The sequence below is a fragment of the Acipenser ruthenus genome, chromosome 16, assembly GCF_902713425.1.
Source record: "Acipenser ruthenus chromosome 16, fAciRut3.2 maternal haplotype, whole genome shotgun sequence".
NCBI classification, from domain to species: Eukaryota; Metazoa; Chordata; class Actinopteri; order Acipenseriformes; family Acipenseridae; genus Acipenser; species Acipenser ruthenus.
Window position 1 is genome coordinate 34,848,985 of NC_081204.1, and position 18,243 is coordinate 34,867,227.

General features: G+C 43.2%; 1 protein-coding gene across 4 annotated transcripts in view; it reads right to left on the bottom strand.

The window, feature by feature from the left end:
• LOC117412379 (AF4/FMR2 family member 2-like) overlaps positions 1-18,243 on the bottom strand; it is a 136,021-nt gene that overhangs the window by 37,224 nt on the left and 80,554 nt on the right. For all 4 annotated transcript variants that reach the window (XM_058989585.1, XM_058989584.1, XM_058989583.1 and 1 more), the window contains 5 exons: positions 15,617-15,661; positions 10,727-10,813; positions 8,211-8,247; positions 7,925-7,976; positions 2,028-2,079 (listed from right to left, as the gene is read on the bottom strand). In XM_058989585.1, the coding sequence (XP_058845568.1) occupies positions 2,028-2,079; positions 7,925-7,976; positions 8,211-8,247; positions 10,727-10,813; positions 15,617-15,661 (273 nt within the window). The remainder of the gene's footprint in view (positions 1-2,027; positions 2,080-7,924; positions 7,977-8,210; positions 8,248-10,726; positions 10,814-15,616; positions 15,662-18,243) is intronic.

Sequence of the window (18,243 nt, forward strand, 5' to 3'; positions counted from 1 at the left end):
ACTGCAGACAGCATGAAGAACCTCAGACTGGCTGTGGGACTGCAGATGACACTACACTTCCTGACATGACAGTGACACAGGCACCACACTGCAGACAGCTTGATGAACCTCAGACTGGCTGTGGGACTGCAGATCACACTACACTTCCTCACATGACACAGTGACACAGGCACCATACTGCAGACAGCATGATGAACCTCAGACTGGCTGTGGGACTGCAGATCACACTGCACTTCCTGACATGACACAGTGACACAGGCACCATACTGCAGACAGCATGATGAACCTCAGACTGGCTGTGGGACTGCAGATCACACTACACTTCCTGACATGACACAGGTACCATCATTGCTGTAAATCAGGCTGAGTATGTCTAGTGCCTGAGCAAGTTAATAAAAAAACAAAATGATAATGATGAATGGGGCGGAGAGGATAAGCTATTGTAATTGTTCACTGTGTGTTTTGAGCCACACAAGCACAGTATTAAGCTGTCAGGTCAGTAAAGCCGTTGTGATTTGGCCCCGAAGTCAAGACCGGAGAGGCGCCATGCACCCCTTCACAAACAACGGAGTCAATTGAAATAGAGGAAAAGCAACAGGACGGTAATTGCCTGGGATTTGAAGCAAAGCAGGGAATCAGGAGAGGGCAGGTCCCCATATCTACATTTTATTCATCAGCCCCTCTCAACTGTTTGTCATCATATGTTTTGGAAGCGCACTGTTGCAGCCATGAGTGCCGCTGGTTCAATATATTCTCCAAAGGTTAGGAAGGTCTGTTTGATTACATTGGGGGAGATGTTTGCATACGAATCCTTTTCTGCAGGCTGGGGACTGCGGAAGTGTGTTTATATGATTTTATTTACTGTGCTTTGCATGGTGGGTATGCATGTATGTATGTAAGAATGTATCCATGTAGGTATGTACAATATGTAAGTATGAAAATTGTATATGTATGTTTAACATTATGTAGGTTAAAGTATTGGAAGACCAATACAAGGCTATTATACAATTACTTTTTGTATTACTAACTTCAAAATAACTCACATTTTTGCTTTAAGCCAGCAACTAAACAGCTACGGCCAAATGTTTTGCTTCACCCTTGAAAGAAAACTGACAATTGAAAAATGTGACATTTCGAAAACTAAAATGAAATACTACTAAGACTTCCGGTAGACTTTTGCGATATGATTTTGTAGTTTCTTTGATTACATGATGTTAAATAAAAGATCTAAATTATGTTGATACCGTTTTTGGTTTAAATGATGTCTCAACCCTAAACTTTTGTCCATAGCTGTATATACTAAGTATATAGTAAATGCATTACAGGCGCCATGCAGTATCTCCCTTGCAAGTATAACAGGATGCATGTCACAGACGACCCCTCTGGGTTTAAATGCACAGCTTTGAAGTCCACTATTTTAATAACAGTGTTATTGAGAGGAGCTTGTATGGCATTGAATGAGCAGACAAGGCCTTTATCTTTAGATCTGTAATTGAAAAGTGAGGGCAGCATCAATAACCTCACCTCTCCTTAACTAGAAATGAAAATTGATTCCAGATCCAGGCTTGCCTTTAATGTCCTTCTGCTTTAAACTAACGCCACAATAAGAACCAGAAGAGGAGGCTGTCTCTTAGAACAAAAACAGCCTCATCACATTTCTGTTTCTGAAAGGATTGCTTCAAAACGGCATTCAGACTCATTGTGCACCCTAAAAGGTACATTCATTTAAAATGAACATTATTATTATTATTATTATTATTATTATTATTATTATTATTATTATTATTATTATTATTATTATTATTATATTAAAAATGTACGCCAAAGCAAATAAAGTGCTGTAAGATGAAGTAAAAACACCAGCTATTTAGCTGCAGGTCTTTCAAGAACAGTTAGGTTTGTTTATTTCTGGGTGACCTCTCTTCATGGACTCTGCTGTCTGCTAACAGCTCTGTGCATGTTCTTTTGTGTCTTTCTGTTCCAGTATTTCCAAGTGAATTAACATAGAGTTGAGGTCTTGTCTGTACCTGCTCGCTGTCTTCATCATCGCTGCTGAGCTTCAGATCATCCTCCAGCATTCTAGAACAGAGAGAAACAATCAATCACAGCGTTCCCTGTCTCTCTCTCTCATTCTCCAAGGAACAGGAGGAATGGAAAAAGAAAAAAAACACATTGAACGAAAAACAAAAAAAATGAAAACAAATAAATGGTGCTGTGCGCCTCTGAAGTAAATCTTGGATTGCCAATTCTGTTCAGTCGAGCAGTCGTAAAAGACAGATTTAAGTGAGCAGCCTAGTCTAGATCATGCAGTGTGGTACAGCACACCAGGGGCTGTATTCATGAAGCATTAACACACTAGTGTAGGCACAGCATTGCAATGCATTTACTGACATGGTGCTGGGTTACCAGTAGAACCCTTCTGTATTTACACAGAATTGTCTCTAAACTAAACACAACTGGTACACATTGGAGAGGCAAAACTCATAGGACCCAGACTAATGTAAAGCTTGTGTGACAGACAGAGCCTAACTGGTGAGGAAGGGACGAAGCAAAATAAGTTGTTGTTAAACAGACAGAAAGCAAACAGAAAAGGTACCATTGGTTTAGAATCTGTGTTCACCTCTGCAAACCAAAAAGTACCATTGGTTTAGAATCTGTGTTCACCTCTGCAAACCAAAAAGTACCATTGGTTTAGAATCTGTGTTCACCACTTTTAGCCTGCGCTGGAAACTTTAGAGGATTTCTTTTTAAAGAGGAAATGTGTTAAGGTTTAGAGTTTACAATGACCTAAGCTGCCGTGCAGTGTCTCAGATTGAGCATAACTGGCTACAGAACTACCAGTCGTTAACTTAGTAATAATTTACAGATGTCAAGAACCCCAAGCAATGCCAGGCGCTGCAATTCATTCCTTGTATGGATTTATAAAGAGGACGGAGGTACCGGTATGTAACCCCAGACTGGAATCCAATTCTGATTGTAATGCCTAGATCATCCCAACTCAACCCTGAAGCTTTACCAGCAAGAGCCTCAAACCAACCTGAAGTAAGAGATACAGGGGGCGGGGTATTAGGGAAACACGTTACTAGCTTACTCCACATGAAACCCATGTTTCCACTTTTATTGAACCGCAAAAGTGAAACATAAAAATAATACATTCTTCAAACATGTCCTGAGGCACTCACACATTCTGAGGACTGATTCCATCACAGGCATCTTTAAAACAGTGAGTGCTGGGTGAGCTGAATTCGATATTAAACTTGGATAGCAATAGCTATGAGGGGACTAAGCTCTTCCCAAACTGCCTTGAGACATTCCCACTTACCCAAACTGTATGTATATATTAAACAGTGACAACCTGAGCAGATTGCCTGGGCTGCAGAGATTTTACTTTCATTCCAGTGAGCTGTGATGTTTTACATTACCAGCAGATGGCGATGGTGTGTATACTGATGGCCAGTCCTGTTTGGATATCTCTGCTGCACAATCCACAGATACTGTATCAAAGGCAATAATAATTAAACCAAAATGTAATCTTGTGTGTCAATATTTTCTGAAGTGGCAGTGACTTCACATAGCAGCTCAAACTGGTTCTTTGCTAATCCTGTGTTGCTCTAATAGTTCACAGCAGGGTAATGATTGGATTAAGTGGGGTTTCTAATCTAATTATTGGGGGTTAGGAAATCCCTGGCACTAAATAATTAACTGGAGATTATGGTTTAAAACAGCCAACTGAACTGCAACCTTGAAAGGTCCCCCCCTTCCCCCACCCCCGCCATTCTAAATGAGGAATTAGTTCAGCCAAAAACAAGACATGCATGAACAGACGTAGCATCTTCACAGTGCTTGTGCTGAGCTGACAAATGAGATGGAAACCGCAGGCTCAGTCTGGTCTGTCTGCATTAAAGAGCTCCACAGTTTACATACAGAGCCTTTCACAAAACCAAACCCACATCCCCAGGTGTAACTAAATGCACAGTGAGTAAACCCCAGCCTGAGCGAGGAGGACAGCGTGGTCCCATGCAGAGGAAAAGGAAAATGTGTGTACTGCTGTGTGGAATACTCTTAACTGCCACTAATGTGTTGAGCACCGACAGCACTCAGGCCCTGATGTAATATTGTGAATGAAATGATGACATGTGCGTCAACACCCCTGCTGATTCCCATTCCATTTGTTTACTCATTTTACATTGGGTTTTAAACACATGTTGCTGCCAAGGTCACAAAAACAGCCACTTTTCTGTCTACACTACTTGTAAAATGTTTTACAAGCATAATTTACTAGATTCCTAAGATAACTGCCACACAGTCTAACATGCCAACCGGGTTTTCCATCAAGAGAAATGAGAAGCAGAGAGAAATAGGGAGTGAGAGAGCGGGAGGGTTTTTTCGAGTCACACAGCCAGCACAGAGGCCTGCGCTCGTGAGCATCTCTGGCGCCATCTCAGTAATTAGTGTAATTACAGCTGGTGGGAAGAGTAGCTCCTGTGGTTATTATCCATTACCTACAATCACTCCCATTGTCATCTGCCTGGAGCTGCTCTGTACAACAGGGGAAAGCGCTTCTACTCTACAGTAAAGAATTCTCTTAACTTTAGCAACACAAAAAGCTTTAGCTCAACATAGTCCGAAAGAGGCCAGAATCCTCTTTGATTTTCTCAGTAACGCAAAATGACAAACTACAGTCGTGGTATCTGTGCATTCCTGACGTATAGTAAAGGCACCAAAAATGAAATCATTTGGGTGCCTAAATAATGGAAAGAGGCCTGTCTGGGGCAGGGCGTGGGCTGGATACTCCTCCCAGGTATCTCCACTAGGACTATACCAGCTCTGATGAATCATCGGGGGCAGGCTGTCGAGCAGCAGGTACTGTAATAAACCCTTCTCTGTCATGTTCAAACACTGCCCTTTTCTCACAATGTCTGACATGACAAAGCAGAGATGCACTCACACACACAGAGAGAGACACACAAACAGACTGCCGCCCCTGTCAAAGATCTCAGTTTCTGAGACAGACTCAGGCAGGAGGTGTTGGAGTGGTGTTAACCCCGCATTCCTATCAAGAGAAGCAGACAAATCACTTGAATAATTAAACAATCAGATGGAGGGAGGAGGGGTTTTGTCTTCACTTTAGTCTGACAATACAATACAGTTTGCTTTTACACAGGGCTTTAAATGTGGCGCATCCCAGGGTGCTTTACAATATAAACTGTAGAATATAAAAAATAAAAAAAGACACTGGCCAATCAATCCAGCTCAAGAATAAGCCGACACAAACACATCTGTTTTTATATCTGATTTTAAAGACTGGACCGGGCCAGCAATCCTGATATGGCGTGGGACGGTGTTCCAACGGCAGGGATCTAGCAACTAAAGGCCATGGCCCTTGCTGATTTCAGATGACTTCATGGGACTGCTAAAAGATCAGCATTCTCCTTTCATAGACATGGTATTTAATTTACATGCATGGGACCCATCTATAATGTATATATATTTAGAATTGTGCACATCTTTTACAGTAACAAAATGTAAATGCCCCTTACCAAATAATTGTGTAATGACAATATTCAGCCACCGACAGCACTGCATTAGGAAATCTATTCAAATTCAAGGCAAAGTGATTTGCCCCTGAAAGAGATATGTAGATGTCACAGGGTGTATAACAAGCACACACACGAAGGGCTTCTGTTAATACATTGTCGTCAGCTCTACAGTTGCTTTCTTTTCCTCAGTGATGTTTAAAGCCTAGCTGGTCTCTGTCTGACTTTATGTGTTATATAACAGCAAGGGATGACTAAAAGAAAGCCCTATTAGTTCAGATATGACAAAAGTGCGAGCCAGGCGTTCAAAGATCCCTGGAACTTAAGAGTCTTGACACTTTAATGATATGTTTCGATGGCAGAGTTGAGACCGGGCCCAGCAAGTGTGAAGTGTGTGGAACAGTGGCAGCTCATCTAGCAATGGAGAGCGTGCTGTCACTGACTGCAATTAGGAGGCCCTGTTGGTGGGGCAAGGAGGCAGGGAGGCAGACAGGCAGGCAGGCAGAGAGACAGGCAGACAGGCAGGCAGGCAGGCAGAGAGACAGGCAGGCAGGGAGGCAGGCAGGGTGGCAGGCAGGCAGGGAGACAGGGAGGCAGGCAGGCAGGCAGGCAGGCAGGCAGGGAGGCTGGCAGGCAGGCAGGCAGGGAGACAGGCAGGCAGGCAGGCAGGCAGGCAGGCAGGCAGGCAGGCAGGGAGACAGGCAGGCAGGCAGGGAGACAGGCAGGCAGGGAGGCAGGCAGGCAGGGAGGCAGGCAGGGAGGCTCTGACAGGGGGCACAAGTAGCTGCCACTTCTCCAGACAAGACTTTGGTATCTCTGAGTCTGGCTGGTAAACTACTATGTTCTCTCTACCCAAGCATGTATCTAACCACTCACTTTCTATGCATGTATTCAATGGCTTACACTAGGCTTGGACTCGCATTGGCACCACAGCAGTTAACAGGTACTGTCCTTTTCCTCACCAGCAACTCTCTGAAACACAGAGATGGTCAATCAAAGCTGTTTACTACAAACCGTTATTACTGTAGCATGATTCTTTTCTTAGACAATTGTAACATTAACAAAGAAACTCAAGACTACTTCCAAGCTCCTAAACGAATGATCCCACTTGTTTATTTCTAGCTTGGGAACTTCATTTCTTTTCTGATCAAAGCCGTGCCGATGATGATTTGGAGTGAAAAGCTTTGAGACTGCAGCTCACATTATCGTGTGTGCTACAGTGCTATGTGAAGGGCCCATCTGGATCTGGAACCGTTTATAAAGCATGTGCTTAGTATATATGTATCTAATGGTGTAATTCCTTTCTTTTCCTGACTTCAATAGATTTCACTAATCATCAAGTATATGGAAGCTTGTGGGGGAATTAAAGGATCTGTTTAACAAGCAAACCAATGTTCCAAGTACTACAGCAGTGTAGAGAGCAGTGCCTGCATGGTGAGTAAACCTGCCAGGGGTACTCGTCTGTTTAACATGAACCAGGCGCTGCTGCTCAGCTGTGCTTACTTGGCAGTTCCCAGTGTTAGCTGTAACAGGACCCTGGGTGACCCCAGTCAATGCATTCAGCTCAGCAGAGACAAAGCCTGCATTGAAATGTACTTGTCTTGGGTCGGCTTTCCCAAAACTTTCAGGCTGTTCGAAGCATGATGTAAAACATCCAAAAAAATGTGACGCCCCCACTGAGCAAAACAAACAAGACTGAAGGAGCAGACTGCAAGGAGCACAACAGAGAATGGGCCGCGCTGTGGAATACAATTAAAAGCTTGTCATTTAGGGAACAACTCAAAGCCACTTTCCACAAAGCTGTTGTTTTTTTTGATAGTTTTATAATATTGATGATGCTTTTCTACTTTCACAGAAATAAAAAATGTCCAGCTTTGTGCTTGTGCTTCAGAATCAGACCTTGAAACCTCTGCCCAGAATCGCAATGGAGTTCAAAACTCAGTGAATAGAATGTTAAAAAATACCATTACAAGAACCCACATTGGCCCAGTGGATGGCACTATGTGCAATTAAAAAATCCAATTAGAATGAAAAGTGTCGATATTCTATTCTAGTCTATTATATTGGATAATAAGAGACCGTTTATAACACGGATGGTACTTGTTATACAAATAAATAAATCGTGCACCAAGAAAACTTCTTTGTATGGAGTTAGAAAGTCTTGACATCATTTAAACACAGAGACTGAAAAGGACATCATGGGTTTCCTTTCCAAATGACTGAATAAACAGGTAAAAACCACACTTTGTGTTCTGTATCTGGTGAATGGAAAGCAAAGACTGCAGAGGATGGATGGTAGAGGGTGAAGGCTGATCTGGCTCAGCATTTCACAAGCTCCCTCGAGGAGACAAGGAATTTCTGAAGTGATGAATCAAACGGATACTCACGACTTCTGTGGCACAGACTTGGTTGCAGCCTTGTTGGGAGCATCGCTGCGTTCTGTAAAGGAATTCACACGTACACATCAGAGCAGTGTTTTCATTAAACACTGTCCAAAAGCCGTCCAGCCATCAATTGAGCTTTGCTAACAACGTGTCACACGGCATAATGTTTTAATGAAAATGAACACTGTTCCACTGGCGCACCATGTCATTAATATTTCAGTCCTAGATTTAATTACACTTTAGCAGGATTACATTGGCTTGTAGATTAGAGGAACAAAAGGAGACCTACTTGGTCCGTTGTATCCGGAGGGGAGATGCTGGGGCTCCTAGAAGAGAATCACAGGAAATATTTCAGTACACATTGAGGAAATACAAATGAACTGGAGCATCAAGGCAAGGAGTTTTGCTTGGGGAGTTCATTGATTTTACACTTATATAATTAGACAGAACACACAAGTCATGTGTCTCTCTGTGTGGGCTGAACAGAGAACATCCAAGTTAAAAGACACAAATAAACACAGATGCTTAATATGCTTAATAAGGGGAATGCCATGAAGGTCACGTTGGGTTTTAGGCTAACAGGAGAGTGGCGCCTTTGTCAGCTGATCACTAAGAGGTGCATAATCCCAATCACACGTGGGACTCCGACACTATCCATCGCTGTTCATTTGACATGGAATGTAGTGTTTCTTTCAGTATTTCTAAAAGTGCTTCTGAGTGTTCTGTAGTTATGGGTTTAGTTCTCTTCGGTGCCATACACAAAAAAAACACCCACACTTGTTAACAATATTCTCCTGCTAGAACTATGATCTACACATGCAGTTTAAACTGACTCCGGCCAGCGTCTCAGAAGGAAGGAGGCACGATCCCATTTGTTTTGCAGTTCTAGGATTCATGGCTTTCTTTCTTGAAGGGGAAGTGGGGAAGTGTTGCTTGGCAGTCAAGCTCAGAGCATGAATGTGTTTTACAGCACCAAAACTGACAGTGGCTGGCTGTAATCTTGTATTAAACTTTGTGTCTATCAATGTCAATGACTTTAGGAATCGGTCTCCAGGGATGATTTCCTTTGATCCCTTTTTCCCCCCGGACTCATGAGGCTTGACAGGGAAGATGTTTGTTTCATTCTCCTCAAAGCAAACGCTCCAATCACCAGTCTGTTCCCGTAATTCCCAGCTATCAGTCATTGGCTTGGGCCCAGATACCTTCCAACTATCGGCACGCAGCGCACATTATGAGCCCGGGTGAGATACTGTAGCATGAACTATGATCTTTAAACTTCTTTGAAAAAAGCTGTGCAGAACTGAAAACATTCCGGCCGCGGATCAGGTCATTCCTATCTCTTTTTAAAAAGGTATCACAAAGCTTTCTCGTCTTACACATTCGGATATACAGTTTGTTCTATTGTACAGGGTTCTTTCTTAAATCCTCTGAAGAATAGGATGTGAGGAGGGGCACTGACTTGCTTATCAATTCTGTTTTAATCCAGTGCAGGTCAGAGGAATACAAAAAAAGTCTTTCTTGTTGTTTGCTCTACCTTATCTGGTCCTGAGATGCTGTTAGAGCTTCTAGAGGTCTGCACAGTCCAAACAGAGCTGTCTCTTAGAAGAACAGACAAGTGTTTAAAAACAAAGCGTCTCTCGAGCTGCTGTAGCCCGTTTTAGTGGGACCTGCACTGGGACCTTTGCAAACACAGATACTGCAGCAGTATCCCAGGATTGTTCAATGTGGGTAATCGGCAGGGCCATTGTGAACTGAGACAAATCCACCTGCAACACACTGTCTTTACTGCTTCCACTGTTCACACTAGCATGCATATTGTTGTTGCTTTTTTCCAATAGGAAACAAGGTTCGGTGCTTCCATGTAACCCAATTCCTGTGTTATTATCTCATTATGTGGTTTTCCAGTAACAAAAAAATGACAGTGCCATTGTATAGCCTATTTCTTTTTCGTTTCCTTTACCCTGAAGCTGCTGCACAGATAATGTGGCCTGCATTACTGTCGCTACAGTGAAAGCGTTTTTACATTTTCATTTGCAGCGTCTCTCTGCCATTCTTTTCCTACCGCTGTCTTCTAAATGAATATCTCCTGTGCAGTGTCTCAGGGGGGAAGCTAATCTATCATCGAGAAGGGGAGAGCAAGGTTGAGGCCTCCTGTATTATCTGAGCAGGCCTCCTCCAGTCTCTGCGGCTGACGAACTGCATAAGCCAGCGCAGGGGTTATTATGGGGCTATGCAATGTACTGTATTGTATCTTCTGCTCCTTTTTTAATAGGACACATGCAATTACACAGGAGGTCATGTTTTCTATGGAAGCCTTCCACTCTATTGAAAGCGATACTTATTAGAAGTGTGACAAGCGATGCCCCTGCAATAGGTGGGTGCCAAAGTAACCTAAACATGTCCCTCACACTGTGATGAAACTACTGCTAGCCCTGCTGTTAGCTGCTGCTAATTTAGCTATCTTCATACTTGATTTTAATGTTGGTCAATTCCTCGACGCACTGTACTGTGCAATAGGGTTTGTGCATGCTTCTTCAATACAATTTATGCCGTCTAACTGAGTTTCATGAAAATCCCTCAAAAAAAAAAAGAAAAAAGAAAAAAAGGTTTCCAATTCCCCCAAACTCTTTTGTAGGCACACCCTTAACTGGAAGTGTGCATGTAATTCTAGTGCAATTAACAACACTCCAAACAGAGTGTGTTTCCATCTGAGCTTGGTCAGGAGCAGGGCTGGGGTCTGCAAGCTATTTCTGGTCAATGTTCACGCAAGGTACTGTATGTATGGAGCTGTCTGTAAGGACCTACCTTGGATGGAATAGGGAACTTGGTCTGCTCTGCTTTTCCAGGAGTGTGAATCGCTGTCAATGGTGGCGGCCATGAGTGGGTCATCTCCTGCAAGATGAAATGGATACACTGTATCATTCTACTGAGATCAGAACCTATTCCACTCAATTCTGAAGCAGCATATAGATTGATCTGCACGCGCCAGCTGCACATTAACACTAAATATATGTGTGCAAGTCAAGCATGGCAAATTGTTCTTTCATAGTAACTACAGCTCACAGGCTGCTCAAGACTGTATCCTAATGGGAGGCAAAGAAACTGAAGGAGAGTGGGCTTCTTAACCTTACATTTAATTGCGGTTTTATGTTTTTCTCTTCAATGCCGGTAAAGTTCCAAACGTCAGACAGATTGCTGTGGCCCGTGACCGAGGCGTGAGTCAGTAGCCTGCACTGTATCAGACAGGAGTGGGCGTCTACAGCCCTCCTCATAGCCAGGGGCTGATTCAATGTGATCTACGAGGCCTCACAGGTTTCGTTTCTCAGCACACACACTTGTTTTGATGAGCGAGAGGCAAGCGTTCACCGAAGCATGATGCACTCATCACTTAGATTTATTGATTTGTGTTTGTTTGTTTGTGCAGTCACATGAACTTATTATTTGATCTATTAATAGAGGACCCTCTATTACACTGTAGCTGTTCCACGAGCGGAAATACACACAGGAACCCAGGTCTCCCCTCACTGGATACTGAAATGGGATTTGCAGGTGTTTACTCTTTCGATTTCTTTGCAGGGAGGGATGCACAATACATTAGTATCTAGAATGGGTTGCAAACTGTTTCTTATCAAACAGAAAACCCAACCAACCGTCTCTCTGCAGTGCTCTCTCACTCACACACACTAATCATCCAGGCACTGACCCACTCAGTCTCTCAATTAACGTACTAAAGGATACTAAAGGATATCTTTATTAACCCTGACAGAGGCACTGATTAAAAGCAAAATACGCTTTTATGAATGTGAAGTATCTGCAAATCTGTGTTACCTTGTAATGATTCTGTATTTGGCAAAGCACACAGTGCCAGCGGAACAGTGCTGTCTCTGAACTCGACTTCCCTTTGAGCAAAGTGTTCTTTAAACTGCGGAATGGTCCTATAAGACTCCAGAGCATTCAGTACAGCAGTGCACTGTTACAGACAACCCCAAGAGCAAACACAAAACTCCCTCAATGATAAATATTCCAGTACATATGCAGATACAGATAAGCAGTAGCCTGACTAACACAGGTGAGAAGCAAGAGTAGAGCATTCAGAATCTCCTCAGTCTGGTCCAAGTCCCTGACAGTTTCCAATTGCAGTAATGTTTTTACAATGTGATGGAATGGGTCAGCCCTGTTTAGTGATGTGTGAATAAAACGATTCAGGGTTACACATTGTTTAGCACTGAACTCCAGTCACTGAAGTACTGCAATTAAAAACAGGTGTATTTAAATGAAGGATCAAATCATGGCTGCCCCTAACTTTCACATTCATTTTTCAAGCCGCTAAATTAATTCATTTCAAGGCATTACGCAAGATAGAAATGAAAAAATGCTTGAATGCTGAATGATTTCAGAACATTAGATTGAAGGCAGGTCAGGAGGAAATAAAATAATAAGTAATTTGACTACATGGTAGAAGAGGAATGCTGTGTGACTGGTAGGTATATGGATCTCTTCAATGGCATGCAGTGTTTAAGTGCCATTTCAGTTCTCATCAGCTCAGCATGCAATGAGAAATGGGAAATCCTGAATACATAAAGTACCGGTACAACCGAGCACGTGTGAAAATGATACATCATTGACTGCCTCTGCCTCTGACAAACAATACACAGCAAAACTTTATTACTGCACAAAGAATATTGAGCTTGATGGAAATCCCAACAATGCCAGACAATTATTTGCAATAGAGGTTGGCATGAATCTGTTAATGAAAAAGGCTCTGTAGTGTTGATATTCAGATAATAAAACTGGAATTACAGGGATCCATTATTGTATTGTGCTATCTTCAGGACTGCGCTCCTGTAAGTCCTGTAACGCTCCTTTTCAAACGTTACACTACTTATAACAGCAGGGAGCCCCATAGAATCAGACACTAGTCTATGACAACGCCCAGCCTGCTTAGTCTTGAATGCTGGACCTGCGTGGGATTTCTTATTGCATACGCTTGCAAGGTGAATTGCTGGTGCTTGTATAAAGAAACACAACCAAGCCCTCATCTCTCCATGTATCTTTTAGAATTCAGCACTATCTTTCAATACACAGCACATGTTGTCCTGTCTGACTAGCAGCTCGGACACCTGTGTGACCGCTGGCTGAATGAGGAGTAGCCCGTGCAGATATCAAGTGCTAACTTCTTGGTATGGTTCTGTCGCCACTGCTCTGATACCCTGGAAGGGATGATCTGTAATCTGCCAGCACATTGTGCTAACATGGTGCAAAGTTTTGAGACGCTGTGTAAACCCTGCCTGTCTGCATGGTGTACTCCATGTCAGCCATCTCTGTGGCTGCAATAAATAAACTTGTGTAAGCTATCAGACACCTCATTCATCTTCTCCAGCAGCACAGACTTCTCAAGCTGAAGCCCCAACGACCATAAAGGTTATATCCGCGAGTAACAATTATTCTTCCCTTCAACCAAGGGACGCTTGGGCTATTTGGCAGTACAGGATTTTGTTCTTTTCATGATCCCTGCTTGCTTGATTGCATCTGCTGTATGTATGCATCAGTGATGGAAATGAGTATGAGAAATGTGTGTGTATATATTAGTATTAGTGCTGTATTACCTGGGAATACACCTGGATTCTATTAAACACTTACTGTAAGGCTAATCGTGGGATAACCACGGATAGGTGGCTGATGCAATCCAGGGTGCGGCTTTCTTACATGTAGTTTGATACAGTGTCTCTAACGACCAGTTAACATGCACAACTGAGTTAATCTGGCAGATTTCTCGCTCTCAGTGACACCCTACAATACCACAGCAATTCAATACAGCCACCACATAATACAATACCAGCCATGCAAACACCACTCACTGGCATCACACTGACCAAAAAGACTGTCTACTCCCAGCCATGCAAACACCACTCACTGACATCACACTGACCAAAGAGACTGTCTACTCTCAGCCATGCAAACACCACTCACTGACATCAGACTGACCAAAGAGACTGTCTACTCTCAGCCATGCAAACACCACTCACTGACATCACACTGACCAAAGAGACTGTCTACTCCCAGCCATGCAAACACCACTCACTGACATCACACTGACCAAAGAGACTGTCTACTCTCAGCCATGCAAACACCACTCACTGACATCACACTGACCAAAGAGACTGTCTACTCTCAGCCATGCAAACACCACTCACTGACATCACACTTAGGACGGCACTGGCCAAAGCGATCTTTCCATCTGGCAGTTCAAAATCCAACATTTCTTTCAGGAAATGTATGTGTTCTGCAATGTTGTCATTTTGTATTTGATTGCATTATTAATGGTTTTAGTATTCTGCTGTTTTCCTGTTGTTTTCTCCACCATTGCTCCCGGCAGTCTGCAATCTCCCAGTTCCAGCTCTCAGCTCGGGGCTTGTAGAACATGCTCCAGATTCCTGCGTACTGAAAAGCTGCCTGCTCCAGTGATAGATGTGCGAGCTACCCACAGTGGCACTTATCTGACTATCATAAATCAACAGTGAGATTTGAAGGATAATTATACAAATGTGACATGTTTCTAAAGCCAAAAAGCATCTCCACTAGAATGTAGAGTGAAAAAACAATGAGAGAGAGAGAGAGAGAGAGAGAGAGAGAGAGAGAGAGAGAGAGATAGAGAGAGAGAGAGAGAGAGAGAGAGAGAGCAATGCAAAGTACAAGTGCAAGACTGCATCTTAAATCAGATTTTCATTATTGGGGTCTGATGGACGCCGCTTGCCACCGATTATTATTATAAATTACTATTATTATTATTTTATTGAAACAACATGTAAAGGCAGGTGGTCTGTAATGCATGTATTGTAACAGAACTTGCTTCTGAAGTAGAGAGACTCTTATATAAGACACCTTCAGAGAGGCAGGCAGGAAGGAAGGGATTCAGTTATTTACTCAGCTATTAAAAGTGGCCACTCTTACTCATTCTTCTTGACAGCTAAACACGGGGTTGCCTGGCAACCATTATTTGACATCATCTCCTTCCTAATGGGTTCCCACGTCTGACAGGTTCATGTAATTCACAGGGTCAGGCAACTTGTTACTCACTTTCTCAATGACGTACGTTTAATCGCTTAAAATACACATCATGCAACCCCTACCGAGCACTAAGCAACCGTGCTTGTACGGAATCAAACTCGCGCACACACACATGCAAATTCACATGCGAGTACATGTCAAGCACCAAGGCATGCATGCAATATGTGCACCTTCGTAACCTTGAGATGAAACGTGTGTGCGGAGACACACTGACACACACTATAATCAAGCAGCCTGTCAAATTCTCAACACTACTCAGAGTGTTGGTGGCTCAGCAGGTGTCAGCCACTAACACCTCTAGTGCAAAATGAAACAAGTCCACTCCAGCCATCTGCAATGTCAATCCTGACACAAATCTCACATACAAAACATGCCTTCATGGTGCACAGGGATGCTGTGCCTCCAGAGAAGGGAGTGTATTAACCAGAGACACCAGACTCTCTTTTGCAAGCAAGATTCCTCATCCCTGGGGCTTCAGCACACTGTATGATGCTTCACTTAAAGGGAAGGTCACAGACACATGGATCCAGAGGCTTGAATTTCACCAAGATAATTAAACTGTGGACCAACCACTGTGTGCAAGTTACATTATACAGGAAAAAACAATGAGGAGAAAGTCAAACTCACCCGCAGTATTTCTTCAACACAGCTTGAGTCATTCGAAAGGCTGACCTGTGAAAAACAAAAGAGCTCTCATTAGAAAAAAACGCACCGTTTTATAGAATAGCAGCCAAAAGGAAAAAAAAAAAAAGGTAATAAAACTCAATGTTATGACACCAAACCGGTGCGCTGGCCAAATCTCAGTGGAAACAGCAACACACTGTTCACATCCATGGTACAGGACACACAGATGGGCAACAGCTTTTCAGCATGTCACCATCTCATTCATTCATTGAAGACATTTGAAGACAAAGCCTCTAAAATCAAAGCTGTGTCATACTTGCTGTAGTCATTAATGAGCAATAATAAATATGTTACTAACAGTATTTGCTGACACGCTATAGAAGTGTAATGCAATGCAATAGCACACTATTAGCTGCCTGACATGTTATAACATAGTTATAAGGTTTGTATATGCCCTATTAAAATGTTTAAAACTATAACCTACTATCAGACCCTCTCAAACACACTCAGCGGTGTATTAATTATCGATAACATGTTCCTCTCAATTCAAGCCACGGCTGTAACTGTCCCTAATTGTCCCTAACAATTTCCCTCAGCCTTCAGCCCGAGCGATTGCTATTAATGATGAGCAGGCTGGCCACGGAGTTCTTGTTTGTGGGGTGTTTATGCAGCACTGCATTGGGGTGGCATTTACAGGAAGCTGCACAATTTTAGAAACTTTTTTTAGTACGTCAATGAAAAAGGTAACTCGCTATATACTATGTATGCGACAGACAGACTGGACCACACCACCAGCAGTACTGTACTGGCAGCAGGTATTAGATCTTCTGAGCTGTAATCTCTAAACGCTCCACAGAGTTTAAAACACTGCAGGCTATTCATTTCACTTTAGGAATGCCTAACTGCTAAGACTCTGGAAACAGACAAGAGAAGCTTTTTGTCATTTGAGAATTGAGATGCCAGACCGTCTCACAGAGAATTCCCCCGAAGCAGAGGGCCCTGCTCCCCACAGACTCCCTGTTCTCTCTCTGCACCACATTGAAGAATGTCTGTGCCCAGAATATCTGTACCTGCCAATGTGCACGTCCAACCACCATGTACTACTGTGACATCACAGCGAAGCGTGCAGTGGCTTAACCCTCTGAGATAGCATCACACGCTAAGCCCTAAGCTTGTGCAACAGCAGCAGAATGTGAGAGCTCGATAATTCAGGGCTGGAGGGAAGTGCACTGTTTAAACATCTTTTTCTTTTTACATAGTAACATGCACAGTATAAGATACTTTTTTGGGGGGCATCGGTAAAATGCTTTACTTGTTCAGAAGTATAAGATAACAGTACCTTACTTTGATAAAGACAAACCAAGCTGGAAAAGTAAATCTGTGTGTACAGTGTTCATTAATCATTCAATCAATACGCATTGTACCAGAAACTTCATTACAAGAGACAGATGGACTGATAGCTAAAGCAGTCCAGTGCAGATGAGTGCTGATAGCAGTCTGGGAGACACTGATCAGTGCAGATGAGTGCCGATAGCAGTCTGGGAGACACTGATCAGTGCAGATGAGTGCTGATAGCAGTCTGGGAGACACTGATCAGTGCAGATGAGTGCCGATAGCAGTCTGGGAGACACTGATCAGTGCAGATGAGTGCTGATAGCAGTCTGGGAGACACTGATCAGTGCAGATGAGTGCTGATAGCAGTCTGGGAGACACTGATCAGTGCAGATGAGTGCTGATAGCAGTCTGGGAGACACTGATCAGTGCAGATGAGTGCTGATAGCAGTCTGGGAGACACTGATCAGTGCAGATGAGTGCTGATAGCAGTCTGGGAGACACTGATCAGTGCAGATGAGTGCTGATAGCAGTCTGGGAGACACTGATCAGTGCAGATGAGTGCTGATAGCAGTCTGGGAGACACTGATCAGTGCAGATGAGTGCTGATAGCAGTCTGGGAGACACTGATCAGTGCAGATGAGTGCTGATAGCAGTCTGGGAGACACTGATCAGTGCAGATGAGTGCTGATAACAGTCTGGGAGACACTGATCAGTGCAGATGAGTGCTGATAGCAGTCTGGGAGACACTGATCAGTGCAGATGAGTGCTGATAGCAGTCTGGGAGACACTGATCAGTGCAGATGAGTGCTGATAACAGTCTGGGAGACACTGATCAGTGCAGATGAGTGCTGATAACAGTCTGGGAGATGCTGATCGGCATGAAATCTTTTCTCACCCTGAGTGATGTCACTGTGCTCGCAGCGTGGCCCCGTGGTGACACAGTGGTCTGTGTTAGTATTAGCTGAACCTGTTTCTAATGAGTGCTGATCTAACCCCATTGTGTAAGTATTCAAGGTTATCAGCGGTACAGCAGTGAGGCACAGAAAAGGGAATTATGTTACCGAAAGACGAAAAGAAAACCTAATTACTCAGAGGTTTCTGGAGCGCCTGTCTGACACTGCAGGGACTTTGTAAACACTCCTCACAGACAAACCTTTTGCAAACCCATAAACTTCCTATTTGCTCAAGGGCAGCAGCTAATACCCTGTTCCCATGGAAACAGAGTCTTCATGCTCAGCATAGAGAATCTTATGAGATGCTTACAAAAAAAAAAAAAACAGAATCAGGAATAAAGT